Below are 15,221 nucleotides of genomic sequence, written 5' to 3' on the forward strand. Positions count from 1 at the left end.
TTCCCTTTATTTTCCTTTCCAAAATGTTATATTAAATTCAAAAAATTCTAACATTCTTTCAATTGCAACAAAAATCAATTCGTGTTTGTATCATTATTCATATATATCTACCGTGATTATTGTTACAGGATGATAAAGTACTTTGTAAATTGTCACATATAACACTAGTACAGTGGTAAAGAATGAGTTGCGAATCAAATATCTAGAGCCTTACTTTCACCAATGTGTTACTCCTTTCATTTCACAGTTATCAAATTGGACTATTAATTGTAGACGTAAGGAGTACTTACATATGTGTGAGAATTTTAACTGAACTTTTTTTAATTTTAAATTTAAATTATTGATTGAGTACTTCTAAACACATAGACGGAGTCAGATATTAAATTCAAGGGGGCACAATGTGAAATTTATTTATTTTATTAAACATGACAACAAATATAGATTCTTTAAATAAATAGGCATAGAAGAAAAAATTATTGCAAAATATTAAGTCAATCAATCAGAAATAAAAAAAAAAGAAATAGTTAGATAAAAATTAAAAAAAGGAAAGAAAAATGAGAGAATCTTAAAAGGAAAAAATAATAGAGTTTTATTCAAAAAATATATATATATATATATATAAAAACTTTTTGGTAAGGGAATTAAATAAATTTAAAGAGTAAAAGAGAAAATAAGTAGAAATTTAAAGAGATAATTTTAGAAAATAAAAATTTTAAGGGAACATTATATGTATTTATATAAATATATAAATTTAATATGTACTTTTTTGTGCTGAAAAGAATGTTACGGTCCTTTAAATAGAATATTTATTTTAAGACAGAAATAATATATTATAATAGACAGGATCCGGGACATGTGCCCCATACACTGTCACCGCCCATCCCCAGACATAAGATTAGTCGTATTAAAAAATTGACTCATTGCTTTATATTTTCTAAGAGGTTATGTGTATCTAGAGCAAGTGCGGAGTGGCGAGGCTGATCTCACCGTCTGGTTGGATTTAAAGTCCTCTCCACAGACGCGTCCAACGGCAGTTGTGTTTTGTTAAATGCCAGCTCCAATGGCACCAAATACTAATGGGTCCCACCTAACGTGACCAGGCCAAGGTGCACCTAGGTGGGTCCATTCACCTAAATAACCCAAACCAGTGAGGACTCCAACCCCAAAGCAACTCACTCAGCACATAACTTTTCAAAAAAAAACCAAACTCGCTCGGCACATCAATGTGTGCATGTAGTATAAATAGATAGAGAGAGAAAGAGAAGGACGCACGCGTTTGCCAAAATTATCCTCCCACTTGGAACGCGCTTTCGTCGTGCGATGATCAGCTGTCAGCACTCATCTAGGTATGGATCACCCACCGCAGAAAATGGCAAGATTAGCAAATCCATTACCAGAACAAGGATATTTCTGTCATTCAAATCGATACTAATTGACTGTTAGCATTAAGTATTTATTAAAGAAGGTTACTATTTATTAATTAAAGTCTCACTCCTTATTACAAAACCATCAAACGACTTCCTAATCTCACTGCTCTCTCTCTCTCTCCTCTCTCTCCCTTCTTGCGGCATGTCGCCGAATTTCAAACCCTAGTCTCTTTCTCTTCTCTCTCTAGCAATCTGTTCGATCTGATATTTTGTGCTGATTCAAAGGTATCATTTTGATTTCGTAGAGTTATCGTCAGTCCAAAAATGGCTTGAAGTTTCTTCAATTGGATCTATCTCTCTGTTGTTTTGAAGGTAATTTTATCTACTGCATTTTCTACTCATAGTTTCAAGTTGATTTTTTTTACTTTATAGTGTTTGATTTCAGTGCTAGTTCGTCTAGTGGATCTGGAAACTTCATTTCCTTTTTGACTCAAACCCTCATCTTTCTTTTATGAAACTGTTGTTTTTTTATGAGAAAGTGGAGTTTTTAGCTGATATATTTTAGATTATACCCTAATTCATCTCTCGTAGGAGCCTCAGATCTTGTGCTTGATTGTTGCTAGAATAGTTGTGATAGACACCTGTTGTTTCAGTCGATATTCTGATTGAATTTCAGTTAAAGTCTTGACGTTCTCTTTACCCATATGCATTTATAGCGTTTTTCTTAAGCGTTTGATTTTGGTTTTAGGTCGCTGAAATTGTTACATTTTTGCTGACATTATTGGCGTATTTTCCATGAGGAACACCGACTCTAAGTATCATCCAGAGTGGATTTCTCTTTTGCTTTTCTTGGCCTTTGTGATTCATGTAATCTCAGCTGCCGATTATGTACCAACCGATAAAATTCTCCTAAACTGTGGGGCATCCCCGGAAACTACTGATGCTGATGGTAGGAAATGGACCTCAGATATCGGCTCAAAGATTGCACCAGCAGGTGGGAATTCGTTGACATCCCCTGCTGCTACTCAAGACCCTTCTGTTCCTGAGGTCCCTTACATGACCGCTCGGATTTTCCGATCTGAGTTCACCTATAGCTTTCCTGTAGCTTCTGGTCGTAAATTTGTACGGCTGTATTTTTATCCCGCTTCTTATGCGGGGCTAAATGCTGCCAATGCTCTTTTCTCTGTCACTGCTGGCTCATATACCCTTCTGAAGAACTTCAGTGTAGCACAAACAACTGAAGCTCTTAACTATGCTTTTATTCTTAAGGAGTATTCTGTCAATGTCCCATCCGAGACATTGAACATAACCTTCAAACCTTCATCCAATATTAACAATTCCTATGCCTTTGTAAACGGAATTGAGGTTGTGTCAATGCCTGATATATATAATACAGAGGATGGATCATCCTTGGTTGTTGGTCAAGGTTCTCCATTCCCCATTGGCAACAGTACTGCTCTTGAAAATGTGTATCGTTTAAATGTGGGTGGAAATAGCATTTCGCCCACTGGTGATACTGGTTTGTTTAGGTCTTGGTATGATGATTCTCCATATATATTTGGGGCAGCATTAGGGGTTACAGTGGCTACCGACGCAAATGTGACTATCAAGTACCCCTCAGGCATGCCTACTTATGTTGCACCAGTTGATGTCTATGCCACTGCTAGAACGATGGGCCCTGATCCGAACATCAATAAAAACTACAATTTGACTTGGATCTTCGCAGTCGACTCAGGTTTCTCTTACCTGGTTAGGCTCCATTTCTGTGAGGTTTTCCAAAATGTATCCCAGCTTAATTTAAGAGTGTTTGACATATTCCTTAATAATCAAACTGCAATTGAGGGGGCAGATGTGGTTGCTTGGGGGGGCAGCAGTGAAGTTCCAGTTTATAAGGATTATATTGTGCTGGTTCCTGGTGGGCCTCCTCAACAGGATCTTTGGCTCGCTCTGCATCCAGACGATGCCTCAAGGCCCTTTTATTATGATGCGATACTGAATGGAGTGGAGATATTCAAAATTAGCGATGCTTCTGGAAATCTCGCGGGTCCAAATCCAATCCCAGCTCCAAAACAGGATGTTATTGACCCATCATTAGCTAAACCGTCCTCCTCTTCAGGTCAATCAAAGAATCAAAAAGCTATTATTGGCGGAGGTGTTGGTGGTGGTGTTGCTGCAATCCTTCTTGTTGGTTTGTGTGTTTGTGCTGTTTTCCGTCACCGTAGGCGGGGGAAAGACTCAAGTGCTAGCGATGGGTGGCTACCTCTTTCTCTATATGGAAATTCACACTCTGCAGGCTCTGCAAAGACAAATACCACAGGAAGCTATGCTTCCTCTCTCCCTTCAAATCTTTGCCGCCATTTTTCATTTGCTGAGATCAAGGCTGCCACCAATAACTTCGATGAGGCTCTCCTACTTGGTGTAGGAGGTTTTGGCAAAGTTTACAAGGGAGAAATTGATGGTGCAACAACTAAGGTGGCAATTAAGCGAGGGAACCCCCTTTCTGAGCAAGGTGTGCATGAATTTCAAACTGAGATCGAGATGCTTTCAAAACTTAGACACCGTCACCTTGTTTCACTGATTGGTTATTGTGAAGAGAACTGTGAGATGATCCTTGTCTACGATTATATGGCCCATGGAACCCTTCGTGAGCATCTATACAAGACCCAAAAGCCACCTCTTCCATGGAAGCAGAGGCTCGAGATATGCATTGGTGCTGCTCGTGGTTTACACTATCTCCACACTGGTGCAAAGCACACTATTATCCATCGTGATGTTAAGACAACCAACATCCTCTTGGATGAAAAATGGGTGGCAAAGGTTTCTGATTTTGGGTTGTCGAAAACAGGTCCTACATTGGATCACACTCATGTTAGCACTGTTGTGAAGGGTAGTTTCGGTTACTTGGATCCAGAGTACTTCAGGCGGCAGCAACTGACAGAAAAATCTGATGTTTACTCATTTGGAGTTGTACTTTTTGAGATCCTATGTGCTCGGCCAGCTTTGAACCCAACACTTCCAAAGGAACAAGTAAGCTTGGCTGAGTGGGCGTTGCATTGCCAGAAGAAGGGCATTCTTGATCAGATTATTGACCCGTATCTGAAGGGGAAGATTGCGCCAGAGTGCCTCAAAAAGGTTGCTGAAACAGCAATGAAATGTGTGTCGGATCAGGGGATTGAGAGGCCGTCAATGGGTGATGTGCTGTGGAACCTTGAGTTTGCTCTGCAGCTTCAAGAGAGTGCAGAGGAGAATGGGAAGGGTCTCGGAGGTGTGGACATCGAAGAGGGCTCATTTGATGTAGCCTGTAAAGGAAAGAAGGATCCAAACACATCCCCAGGTTTTGATGGCATCGTCACGGATTCAAGGAGCAGTGGGATGTCGATGAGCATAGGTGGGCGGAGCTTAGCTAGTGAAGATTCAGATGGGTTGACGCCAAGCGCAGTGTTCTCACAGATCATGAACCCGAAAGGACGTTGAGATCAGTTGATAGCAAAAGCCTGTGGTTGCTGATTTTCATCGCGGTAATGTACCTTCCATTGTTGGTTAAACACAGAAGTTAAAATTTTATGTCCCTGTTGTTATCTTATTCATTTACTTAATATTTAATGTTTTGGGCAAATTCACCTGTAAGTTGTATCTGCAATTAGTCTGAGTGTGAAAATAATTTGTTTTAATTCCTAATCTTAATTTGTTGAAATTCCTAATGTTACCGGGTGATAGATTGGTATGGCTTTCATTATTACAAGCTTTTCTTTATCAGTATAGGAAAAACCAACCGTCCATAGACTAAAATGATTGAGAAGAACAAATAATTATATAGGGACAATAATGCTAGTGTATGGTTTACCACGAAATCCGTCTGACATGTGGCTTGGGCTGACAATGTGGCTTACCTACATCCAATTCTTATTAATTTATTCATTCACATTTAATTTTTTTATTGATTGAGACAGCCGTCTTACTTTAAAGAAAATGTTTTGTTTAATTAACAATAATTGGCAGGAATAATATCTAAATCAGCTGGCAATGGGTGTGGAAAGAGTTTAGTTGCTTTGATTGCGCGGTTGGTTTGGTTTGGTTTGGTTTGACTAGGTTTGAGAGAGAGAGAGAGAGAGAGAGAGAGAAGCTACATTGTAATAACAGTAGGGAAAATATAAAATAGATTTCTAGAGAGAGAGAGAGTTAGACCCATGATACCATCGCAATAGTTGAGAAAAATAGAACAGAGCATTAAGGAGATTCTTTTAGCTTGTTTGGATGATTTTGAGAAGAGAAATGGATAGAGTAGAGAAATCGAGAGATGGCTTTTGAAATAGTCTTTACCAATAATACAAGTTTATATATATATTTATACTATTATTAAATATGCAAAGTGTGCAAAGTGTTTCAATATCTCAGTATTTATTTATTAATTGATATAAATTTCATAAAACTCAAAATTACCTAATAAAATTAAAATTAATTCAAATTAACAAAATATAAAAAAAGTTTAATTCAAATTATAAAGTCTCACATTGGTTTTAAGTAAAAATGATTACATGAAAATCTCTTATAAAATTATAGAACTAAAGAAATAATAATCATACCTTCTTGGCCTTTTGGCTAACCTTTCTTGGTCTTTTGGCTAATATCAAGTGTAGTACTATTTTTTCGGTCTTTGTGCAAAGAGTTTCAGTATTTATTTATTAATTTATATAAATTCTATAAAATTCAAAATTATCTAATAAAATTCAAATTAAGAAAATATAAAAGAGTTTAATTCACAATAAAGAGCCCTCATTAATTATTATATCCCACGATATAAATTCTATATCTATATCTATACTATTATTAAATGTGCAAAGTATTTCAGTATTTATTTATTAATTGATATAAATTCTATAAAACTCAAAATTACCTAATAAAATTAAAACTAATTCAAATTAACAAAATATAAAAAGAGTTTAATTCGAATTATAAAGTCCCACATTAGTTTTAAGTAAAAAGGATCACATGAAAGTCTATTATAAAACTATAGAGTTAAAGAATAATAATCACACATTCTCGGCCTTTTACTTAAGATCATCAAGTGTAGTATTAAATTTTTTTGGATTTGCCTTTTGGCTAACCTTTCTTGGCCTTTTGGCTAAGATCAAGTGTACTACTACTTTCTCGGCCTTTGTGCAAAGAGTTTCGGTATTTATTTATTAATTGATATAAATTCTATAAAACTCAAAATTATTTGATAAAATTCAAATTAACAAAATATAAAAGAGTTTAATTCACAATAAATAGTTCTCATTAATTATTATATCGGGATAATTTCACTTACCTCCCCTGAGGTTAAGCGTAATTACAGGAGGTACCCCTAACGTTTCAAATATTACCGTAACCTCCCTCTGATGTGACTGAGGTCAGTTCCGATAGAAACTCAATGTTAAATGACTAAACTACCCTCTATTATTAAATTAATTTCATTAATTAAAAAAACCTTTAACAAAGTACCCATTCTACCCCTACTTGAAAAAAATGGTGAAAAAAAAAAAAAAAAAAAAAAAAAAAAAACGAACCAGGAACAAAATTTTCATTTTTCCCAAACCTGATCCCATCCATATGAGCCTTCAATCTAAGACCTGAACAACACAATTGTTGAATCCATTAGTCTGCTTACTTATTTATCTGTACTCTGAAACCCCAACACTTCCTCCATTTTCGTCACGACAGACCACCTCTGCACCACCATAGCCACTACCGATACCATCACATCTCACCTCATACATTTCTATCACCATAAAAAGCATATATAGTTTTATACATATATGGTAAGTGTGTGTGTGTGTGTGTGTGTGTGTGTGTGTGTGTGTGTATATATGCAATCTCAACAAAGGGAATCGGATTTAGACGAGCAGAGATTACGGTGGTGCAAGTAACAACATTCCGATGAAGCATTTCATCAAACAACACATGTTCGTCATTCGAGAGTTAGACAAACATAAGATTGAATAACAGAACTAAAAAATCAAGCTTGTCGCAGTCCTCACCAACAAGTTACCCCCGCCACTGGTTCAACGATAGCGTCCACTGATGGTCGGTATCGCTGTTGAGATCATGCATCGCCGCCGCCGTTTCAGTTCTCTTCATCACCGGATCAGAGGTGTCTTGCGTTACCGGGCTCACTCTCTCTTTCTACATCCATTATGCTCACTGACCGTAGATCAGTCCTCCATTGCCGCCGCCGTTTCGTTCCTCGCTGCTTGCTCGCCGTCGAGACCTCACGCCGGTAAGCATCGGTAAGTCGTTTCGTCCTTTTTGTTTGCCATTAAAACCTCGCCGCCGCCGCGTCACTGACGTCCTTGCTCCCCGTCAACTGAGCACATCGTTGCTCATCGCCGGTGGGTTATTCATAGCTCGCTAACTTGGGTGATTATCCCATCAGCGACGGTCCAGACATGGATTCAAGAGATTAAACGACCGTGATTGCAGCACTCGACGAAGACCGTTGATCTGAAATTGGCGATGGAGAGGGGAGTGAATTCCAAGCAGTCTTTCGGCGAGGTAGTGCGGGTGATCAAGCGCACCATACACTAGAGGGACGATGGACCATGGAACCACCATTCAAGGTCGGTCAGAGTTTAGAGAGAGAAAGAGAGGAATCAGAGAGAGTACAACTTTTTTCCCCTTATTATTAGGTTAATTCGTAATTTTCATTTAAAAATGAGGGTATAAATGTCTTTGCAATCTTTGTAAGGGTAAATGTGATATTTCACCTTTAAAAAGGATGATATCAGCAAAAAACGATCCTTGACCGGCGTTGACTGCCACCAGAAGGGGCAAAGTGTTATGCCGGAGTAAACCTTGAGGGAGGTTATTATAATATTTGAAACGTTAGGGGTACCGCCTGTAATTACGCCTAACATCAGGGGAGGTAAGTGAAATTATCCCTTATTATATCCCACGATATAAATTCTATAAAATTCAAACTTACCTAATAAAATTAAAATTAATAAAATAAGTATTTATTTATTAATTGATATAAATTCTATAAAACTCAAAATTACCTAATAAAATTAAAATTAATTCAAATTAACAAAATATAAAAAGAGTTTAATTCAAATTACAAAGTCCCACATTGGTTTTAAGTAAAAATGATTAAATGAAAGCCTCTTATAAAAGTTTCAGTGTTTCAATATTTCAGTATTTATTTATTAATTGATATAAATTCTATAAAACTCAAAATTACCGAATAAAATTAAAATTAATTCAAATTAACAAAATATAAAAAGAGTTTAATTCAAATTACAAAGTCCCACATTGGTTTTAAGTAAAAATGATTACATGAAAGTCTCTTATAAAACTATAATAAAGAAATAATAATCACAATTTTTCGGCCTTTTAGCTAAGATCAAGTGTAGTACTAAATTTTTTTGGGTCGGCCCTTTGGCTAACATTTCTTGGTTTTTTGGTTAAGATCAAGTGTAGTATTACTTTCTCTGCTTTTGTGTAAAGAGTTACAGTATTTATTTATTAATTGATATAAATTCTATAAAACTCAAAATTAATATAAAAGAGTTTAATTCACAATAAAGAGCTCTCATTAATTATTATATCCCACGATAAAAATTCTATCAAACTCAAAATTACCTAATAAAATTAAAATTAATTCAAATTAACAAAATATAAAAAAAGTTTAATTCAAATTACAAAGTCCTGCATTGGTTTTAAGTAAAAAAGATTATATGAAAGTCTCTTATAAAACTATTGAGCTGAGGAAATAATAATCACACCTTCTCAGCCTTTTGGTTAAGATCAAGTGTAGTACTAAATTTTTTTGGGTCGGCCTTTTGGCTAACATTTCTTGGTCTTTTGGCTAAGATCAAGTGTAGTATTACTTTCTCGGCCTTTGTGCAAATAGTTTCAGTATTTATTTATTAATTGATATAAATTCTATAAAACTCAAAATTACTTAATAAAATTCAAATTAATTCAAATTAACAAAATATAAAAGAGTTTAATTCACAAAAAAGAGCTCTCATTAATTATTATATTCCACGATATAAATTCTATAAAACTCAAAATTATCTAATAAAATTAAAATTAATTCAAATTAACAAAATAAGTATTTATTTATTAATTGATATAAATTCTATAAAACTCAAAATTACCTAATAAAATTAAAATTAATTCAAATTAACAAAATATAAAAAGAGTTTAATTCAAATTACAAAGTCCCACATTGGTTTTAAGCAAAAAGGATTACATGAAAGCCTCTTAGAAAACTATAGAGTTAAAGAAATAATAAACACACTTTCTCGGCCTTTTGGCTAAGATCAAGTGTAGTACTAAATTTTTTTTAGGTCAGTCTTTTGGCTAACCTTTCTTGATTTTTGGCTAAAATCAAGTGTAGTACTACTTTCTCGGCTTTTGTGTAAAGAGTTTCAATATTTATTTATTAATTGAAAAAAAATTTATAAAACTCAAAATTAATATAAAAGAGTTTAATTCACAATAAAGAGGTCTCATTAATTATTATATCCCAAGATAAAAATTCTATAAAACTCAAAATTACCTAATAAAATTAAAATTAATTCAAATTAACAAAATATAAAAAGAGTTTAATTCAAATTACAAAGTCCCACATTAGTTTTAAGTAAAAAGGATTACATGAAAACTTCTTATATAACTAGAGAGCTAAAGAAATAATAATTACACATTCCTGACCTTTTGGCTAAGATCAAGTGTAGTACTGAATTTTGTAGTACACTACTACTCACACAAAATATAACAAATTCAAATTATACTATACTTGCAGTAAGGGATTCAAAACCTAAACCAAACCCAAATGGACCAAATAATTCTTTCCACACTTAAGAATAAACATATTTAAATTAAGTACCATATTTGATCTGAACATTTCGGAATAGTTTTAGAGTTACTGTTGAAAATTTAATCTATGATCAATTGTGCTTGACCAAATGGTTCATATATTAAATTATTTGTCAATTTTCATATTTTTTATTTAATAAAATCCTTGATGTAAATGAGTCATGAGTTTATTGCTTTAAGCCACACTAAAAATGAAATCTTAGAAAGCAAAATTAATACATCAAACGACAGAGACCAACCAATATGCAATAATTAACCAAGCAGGAAAAGCAAAATACAACACAACCTCTCCTAATTTAAGACCCCCCAAAGTTCTGAAACTTACCACATGCTTCCACGGTAATAAATTACTAAATTATAATAGCAGTGATTACTTAATAAAATTATAATTCACAAAATATAAAAAAAGTTTAATTCATAATTCAAATTATACTATACTATTCTCATTAATAAAAAAAAATATTCATAAAAAGAGTTTAATTCACAATAAAGAGTTTATTTAGTATATCTCACCATCAATAAAGAGTTTAATTAAAATTTAAATTAAACTAAAATTCAAAACATATAATAATTAATTTTTCTAATATAATATTTATTAATTGATATGTAAAATAAAATAATTTTTTTAAAACTCTACCACAAATTAATTTTTATTATGAGTTTCTTAATAAAATTAAGGGTAAGTGCAACAAACCCCCCTGAACTACCAAAAAACCCCCTAAACTATAATTTTGTTGCAATTTACCCCACCATGTCATTTTCCGGTGCCAAAAAAATAGAAAGACCAATTTACCCTTATCAAAGACTTCGTTGTTTTAACTTTCTATATATATATATATAGATATATACATATATATATAGATCTTCTTCCCAAAAATCCGTGTGTATATATATAGAATCTGAATCAATCCCCTTATGAACAGATTGTTCTTGCAATTATATATATATATCAACATATATCATTCTATATATATACATAATACACACACACACATATATCTAGATCTTCTTCCCAAAAAATCGTGTATATATACATATATCACATTCTTTGTAAAAAAAAAAAATACAACACATCAGTATATGTGTGTATATGTGTATAAAATATATATAGAGAGAGATAGACATGTTTAATTTGAGAGAGATAGACATGCCAAAATTAAACGATATATATATATAGACAGATACAGTGATATTGAAGGAGGGGGGCCACAGATCGATGAGGAAGAAGGACAACGAATGAATTAGGGCAACTTATATATGACAGATCGATGAAGAAAATAGACGTTAGGGCTTGTTTGGACACTAATTGGGTCCAACTATACTGAACCTGCTCGACGATTGTCGCCAACGTGGGATGGACGATGATTCACAGAAGATTGTGAGTGGTGGGATGACAAGAACAGTAACCAAAATTAAAAACCTTAAAAATAGCAGTTGCCATTGATAAACATATGGCGGCCTAGGAGAGAATCACGGATTGGGTGAAGTGCAATTCAGGGTTTTTTTGCTCATTGAGATATAGTTTGGGGGGGGTGGTTGTACTTTATCCTAAAATTAAATCTAATTATAAATAATATATTTAAAGAAAATAATTTCTATAAAATTCTATCACAAATTATCTATTTTATTTTCAATAAAACTCTATCACATAAGACAAAAATATATTTAAAGAGTTTCTATAAAACTCCAACACAAATTACCTATTTATCTATCTATTGTGAGTTTTTTAATAAAAAGAAATCTAATTAGATAAGTATTATTAAAGTAAAAAATTATTTATTAATTGATATAAAAAGAGGTTCAAAAAAATTACTATAAAACTCTAACACAAATTACCTATTTATCTATTTATTATGAGTTTTTTTTAATAAAAGTAAATCTAATTAGAGAATAATTATTAAAATAAAAAATATTTATTATTTGATATAAAAAAAATTTTAAAAGAGTTTATATTAAACTCTAACACAAATGACTTATTTATTTATTTATTTATTATAAGTTTTTTAATAAAAGAAAATATAATTAGGCAAGAATTATTAATATAAAAATATTTTTGAATTGATATAAAAAATAAAATAATTTTCCTAAAACTCTATCACAAATTACCTTTTATTATTATTTTTTTAATGAAAGCTAATCTATTTTGACAAAATTATTAAAATATAAAAATATTTATTAATTCATATAAAAAGTGTTTTAAAAATATTTTTTATAAAACTCTAAATAAAAATATTTTTTATAAAACTCTAAATAAAAATATTTTCTTATAAAACTCTAAAAATAAAAATATTTTTTATAAAACTCTAACACGCATTACCAATTTATCGATTTATTATGAGTTTTTTTAATAAAAAATATAATTAAACAATAATATATTTAAAGGAAATAAAAATTTTCTATAAAATCTATCACAAATTATCTAACTCTAAAATTTACCTAATAAAATTCAAATTAATCTATTTATCTATTTATTATTATGAATTTTTTAATAAAAATAAAATCTAATTAGACAATAATTATTTATATAAAAAATATTTATTAATTGATATATAAAATAAATTAATTTTTCTAAAATTCTACCACAAATTAGCTTTTATTATGATTTTCTTAATAAAATTAAATTAAATTAAACACGGATATATTTAAAGAATAAAACAATTTCTATAAAACTCTATCACAAATTCTCTATTTTTTTTTAAAACTCTACCACAAATTAGCTTTTATTATGAGTTTTTCATAAAATAAAATCTAATTAGACAAATATTATGAATATAAAAAATTATTTATTAATTAATATAAAAAGAGGTTTTCAAAGAGTTTTTATAAAACTCTAACACAAATTACTAATTTATCTATTTATTATGAGTTTTTTAATAAAAAGAAACCTAATTAGACAGAATTATTAAAATAAAAAATATATATTAATTCATATTAAATGAGTTTTTAAAAGAGTTTATATTAAACTCTAACACAAATTATCTATTTATTTATTTATTATAAAATATTTATTAATTGATATAAAGAGAGAAATTCAGAAGGGCAAAAACCTAGAATTACATAAACTCCGTCAAACAGTTTCAATATTTATTTATTTATATATAAAATAAAGAATATAGAAGATCTGCCAAATAGTTTCAATATTTATTTATTTATTTATATAAACAAATTTTATTAAACATGCAAAGAGTTTAAGTATTTCAGTATTTATTTATTTATATAAAAAATATTTATTAAATGATATAAAAAGAGCTTTTTTTTTTTTTTTTAAAAAAAAAAAACTCTCTAAAACTCTAAAATCTACCAAATAAAATTAAAATTAACCTATTTATCTATTTTTTATTATGAATTTTTTAATAAAAGAAAATCAAAAGTTTCAGTATTTATTTATTTATATAAAAAATATTTATTAAATGTGCAAAGAGTTTCAGTATTTATTTATTTATATAAAAAATTATTTATTAAATGATATGAAAAGAGTTTTCATAAAATAAAAAAATAAAAAATAAAAAATAAAAAAACACTCTACAAAACTCTAAAATCTACCTAAGAAAATTCAAATTAATCTATTTATTATTATGATTTTTTTAATAAAAGAAAATCTAACTTTCGAGTAAAATACAAAAGGTCTGCCAAAGTGTTTATTATTAAAAAATTCATAATAATAAAAGAAAATCTAAAGTGTTTCAGTATTTATTTATTTTTATAAAAAAATATTTATTAACTGATATAAAAAAGAGTTTTTATCAATACTATTATTAAATGTGCAAAGAGTTTCAGTATTTAAGTTTCTATTTATATAAAAAAAAATATTTATTAATAGATATGGAAAGAGTTTTTATAAAATAAAAAAAAAAATTCTATCAAACTTTAAAATTTATCTAATAAAATTTAAATTAACCTATTTATCTATTTATTATTATGAGTTTTTTAATAATAGAAAATCTAATTAAACAATAATTATTAATATAAAAAATATTTATTAATTGATATATAAAATAAAATAATTTTTCTAAAACTCTACCACAAATTAACTTTTATTATGAGTTTCTTAATAAAATTAAATCTAATTAGACAATGATATATTTAATGAAAATAAAATAATTTATAAAAAACTTTATCACAAATTACATATTTTATTTCAATAAAACTCTATCACACTAGACAAAGATATAATATTTAAAGAGTTTCTATAAAATTCTAACACAAATTACCTATTTATATATTTATTAAGAGTTTTTAATAAAAGGAAATCTAATTAGACAAGTATTATTAATATAAAAGATTATTTATTAATTGATCTAAAAAGAGGTTTTAAAAGAGTTTCTATTAAACTCTAACACAAATTGCACATTTACCTATTTATTATGAGTTTTTTAATAAAAAGAAATCTAATTAGACAAGAATTATTAATATAAAAATATTTATTAATTGACATAAAAACAGTTTTTAAAAGAGTTTCTATTAAACTTTAACACAAATTACCTATTTATTTATTTATTATAAGTTTTTTAATAAAAGAAAATCTAATTAGACTAGAAAAATTCTACCAAAAATTACATATTTATCTATTTATGTTGAGTTTTTTTAATAAAAGGAAATCTAATTAGGCAACTATTGTTAATATAAAAAATTATTTGTTAATTGATATAAAAAGAAGTTTTAAAAGAATTTTTATAAAACTTTAACACAAATTACCTATTTATTTATTTATTGAAATATAATTAGACAAGAATTATTAATATAAAAAATATTTATTAATTGACATAAAAAGAGTTTTTAAAAGAGTTTCTATAAAATTCAGAGTTTTTAAAAGAGTTTCTATAAAATTATAACACATATTACCTATTTATCTATTTATTATGAGTTTTTTTTAATAAAAGAAAATATAATTAAAAAAAATAAAATAATTTTTATCAAATCTACCACAAATTCACTGTTTTATTTTTTATATATTTCTATCACATTATCTACAAAAATATTCAACACGTGCATTCC

At 29.6% G+C, this 15,221-nt stretch overlaps 1 protein-coding gene and 1 pseudogene across 1 annotated transcript; both read left to right on the forward strand.

Annotated features, from left to right (window-relative positions):
- The first annotated feature begins 1,236 nt into the window (after positions 1 to 1,236).
- Positions 1,237 to 5,068, forward strand: LOC132313418 (receptor-like protein kinase FERONIA). Its single transcript, XM_059812171.1, has 2 exons — positions 1,237 to 1,739; positions 2,116 to 5,068. Exon 2 carries the CDS (start codon positions 2,163 to 2,165, stop codon positions 4,839 to 4,841), a length of 2,679 nt encoding a protein of 892 aa, XP_059668154.1. The 5' UTR covers positions 1,237 to 1,739; positions 2,116 to 2,162; the 3' UTR covers positions 4,842 to 5,068.
- Positions 5,069 to 9,644: 4,576 nt separating this feature from the next.
- Positions 9,645 to 9,755, forward strand: LOC132315131 (U2 spliceosomal RNA; annotated as a pseudogene).
- The last annotated feature ends 5,466 nt before the right edge of the window (positions 9,756 to 15,221 follow it).

This window comes from Cornus florida, unplaced genomic scaffold (assembly GCF_030987335.1).
Source record: "Cornus florida cultivar Cherokee Brave unplaced genomic scaffold, ASM3098733v1 CherokeeBrave_3.0.0_Hap2_Chr06, whole genome shotgun sequence".
In the NCBI taxonomy this organism is placed as follows: Eukaryota; Viridiplantae; Streptophyta; class Magnoliopsida; order Cornales; family Cornaceae; genus Cornus; species Cornus florida.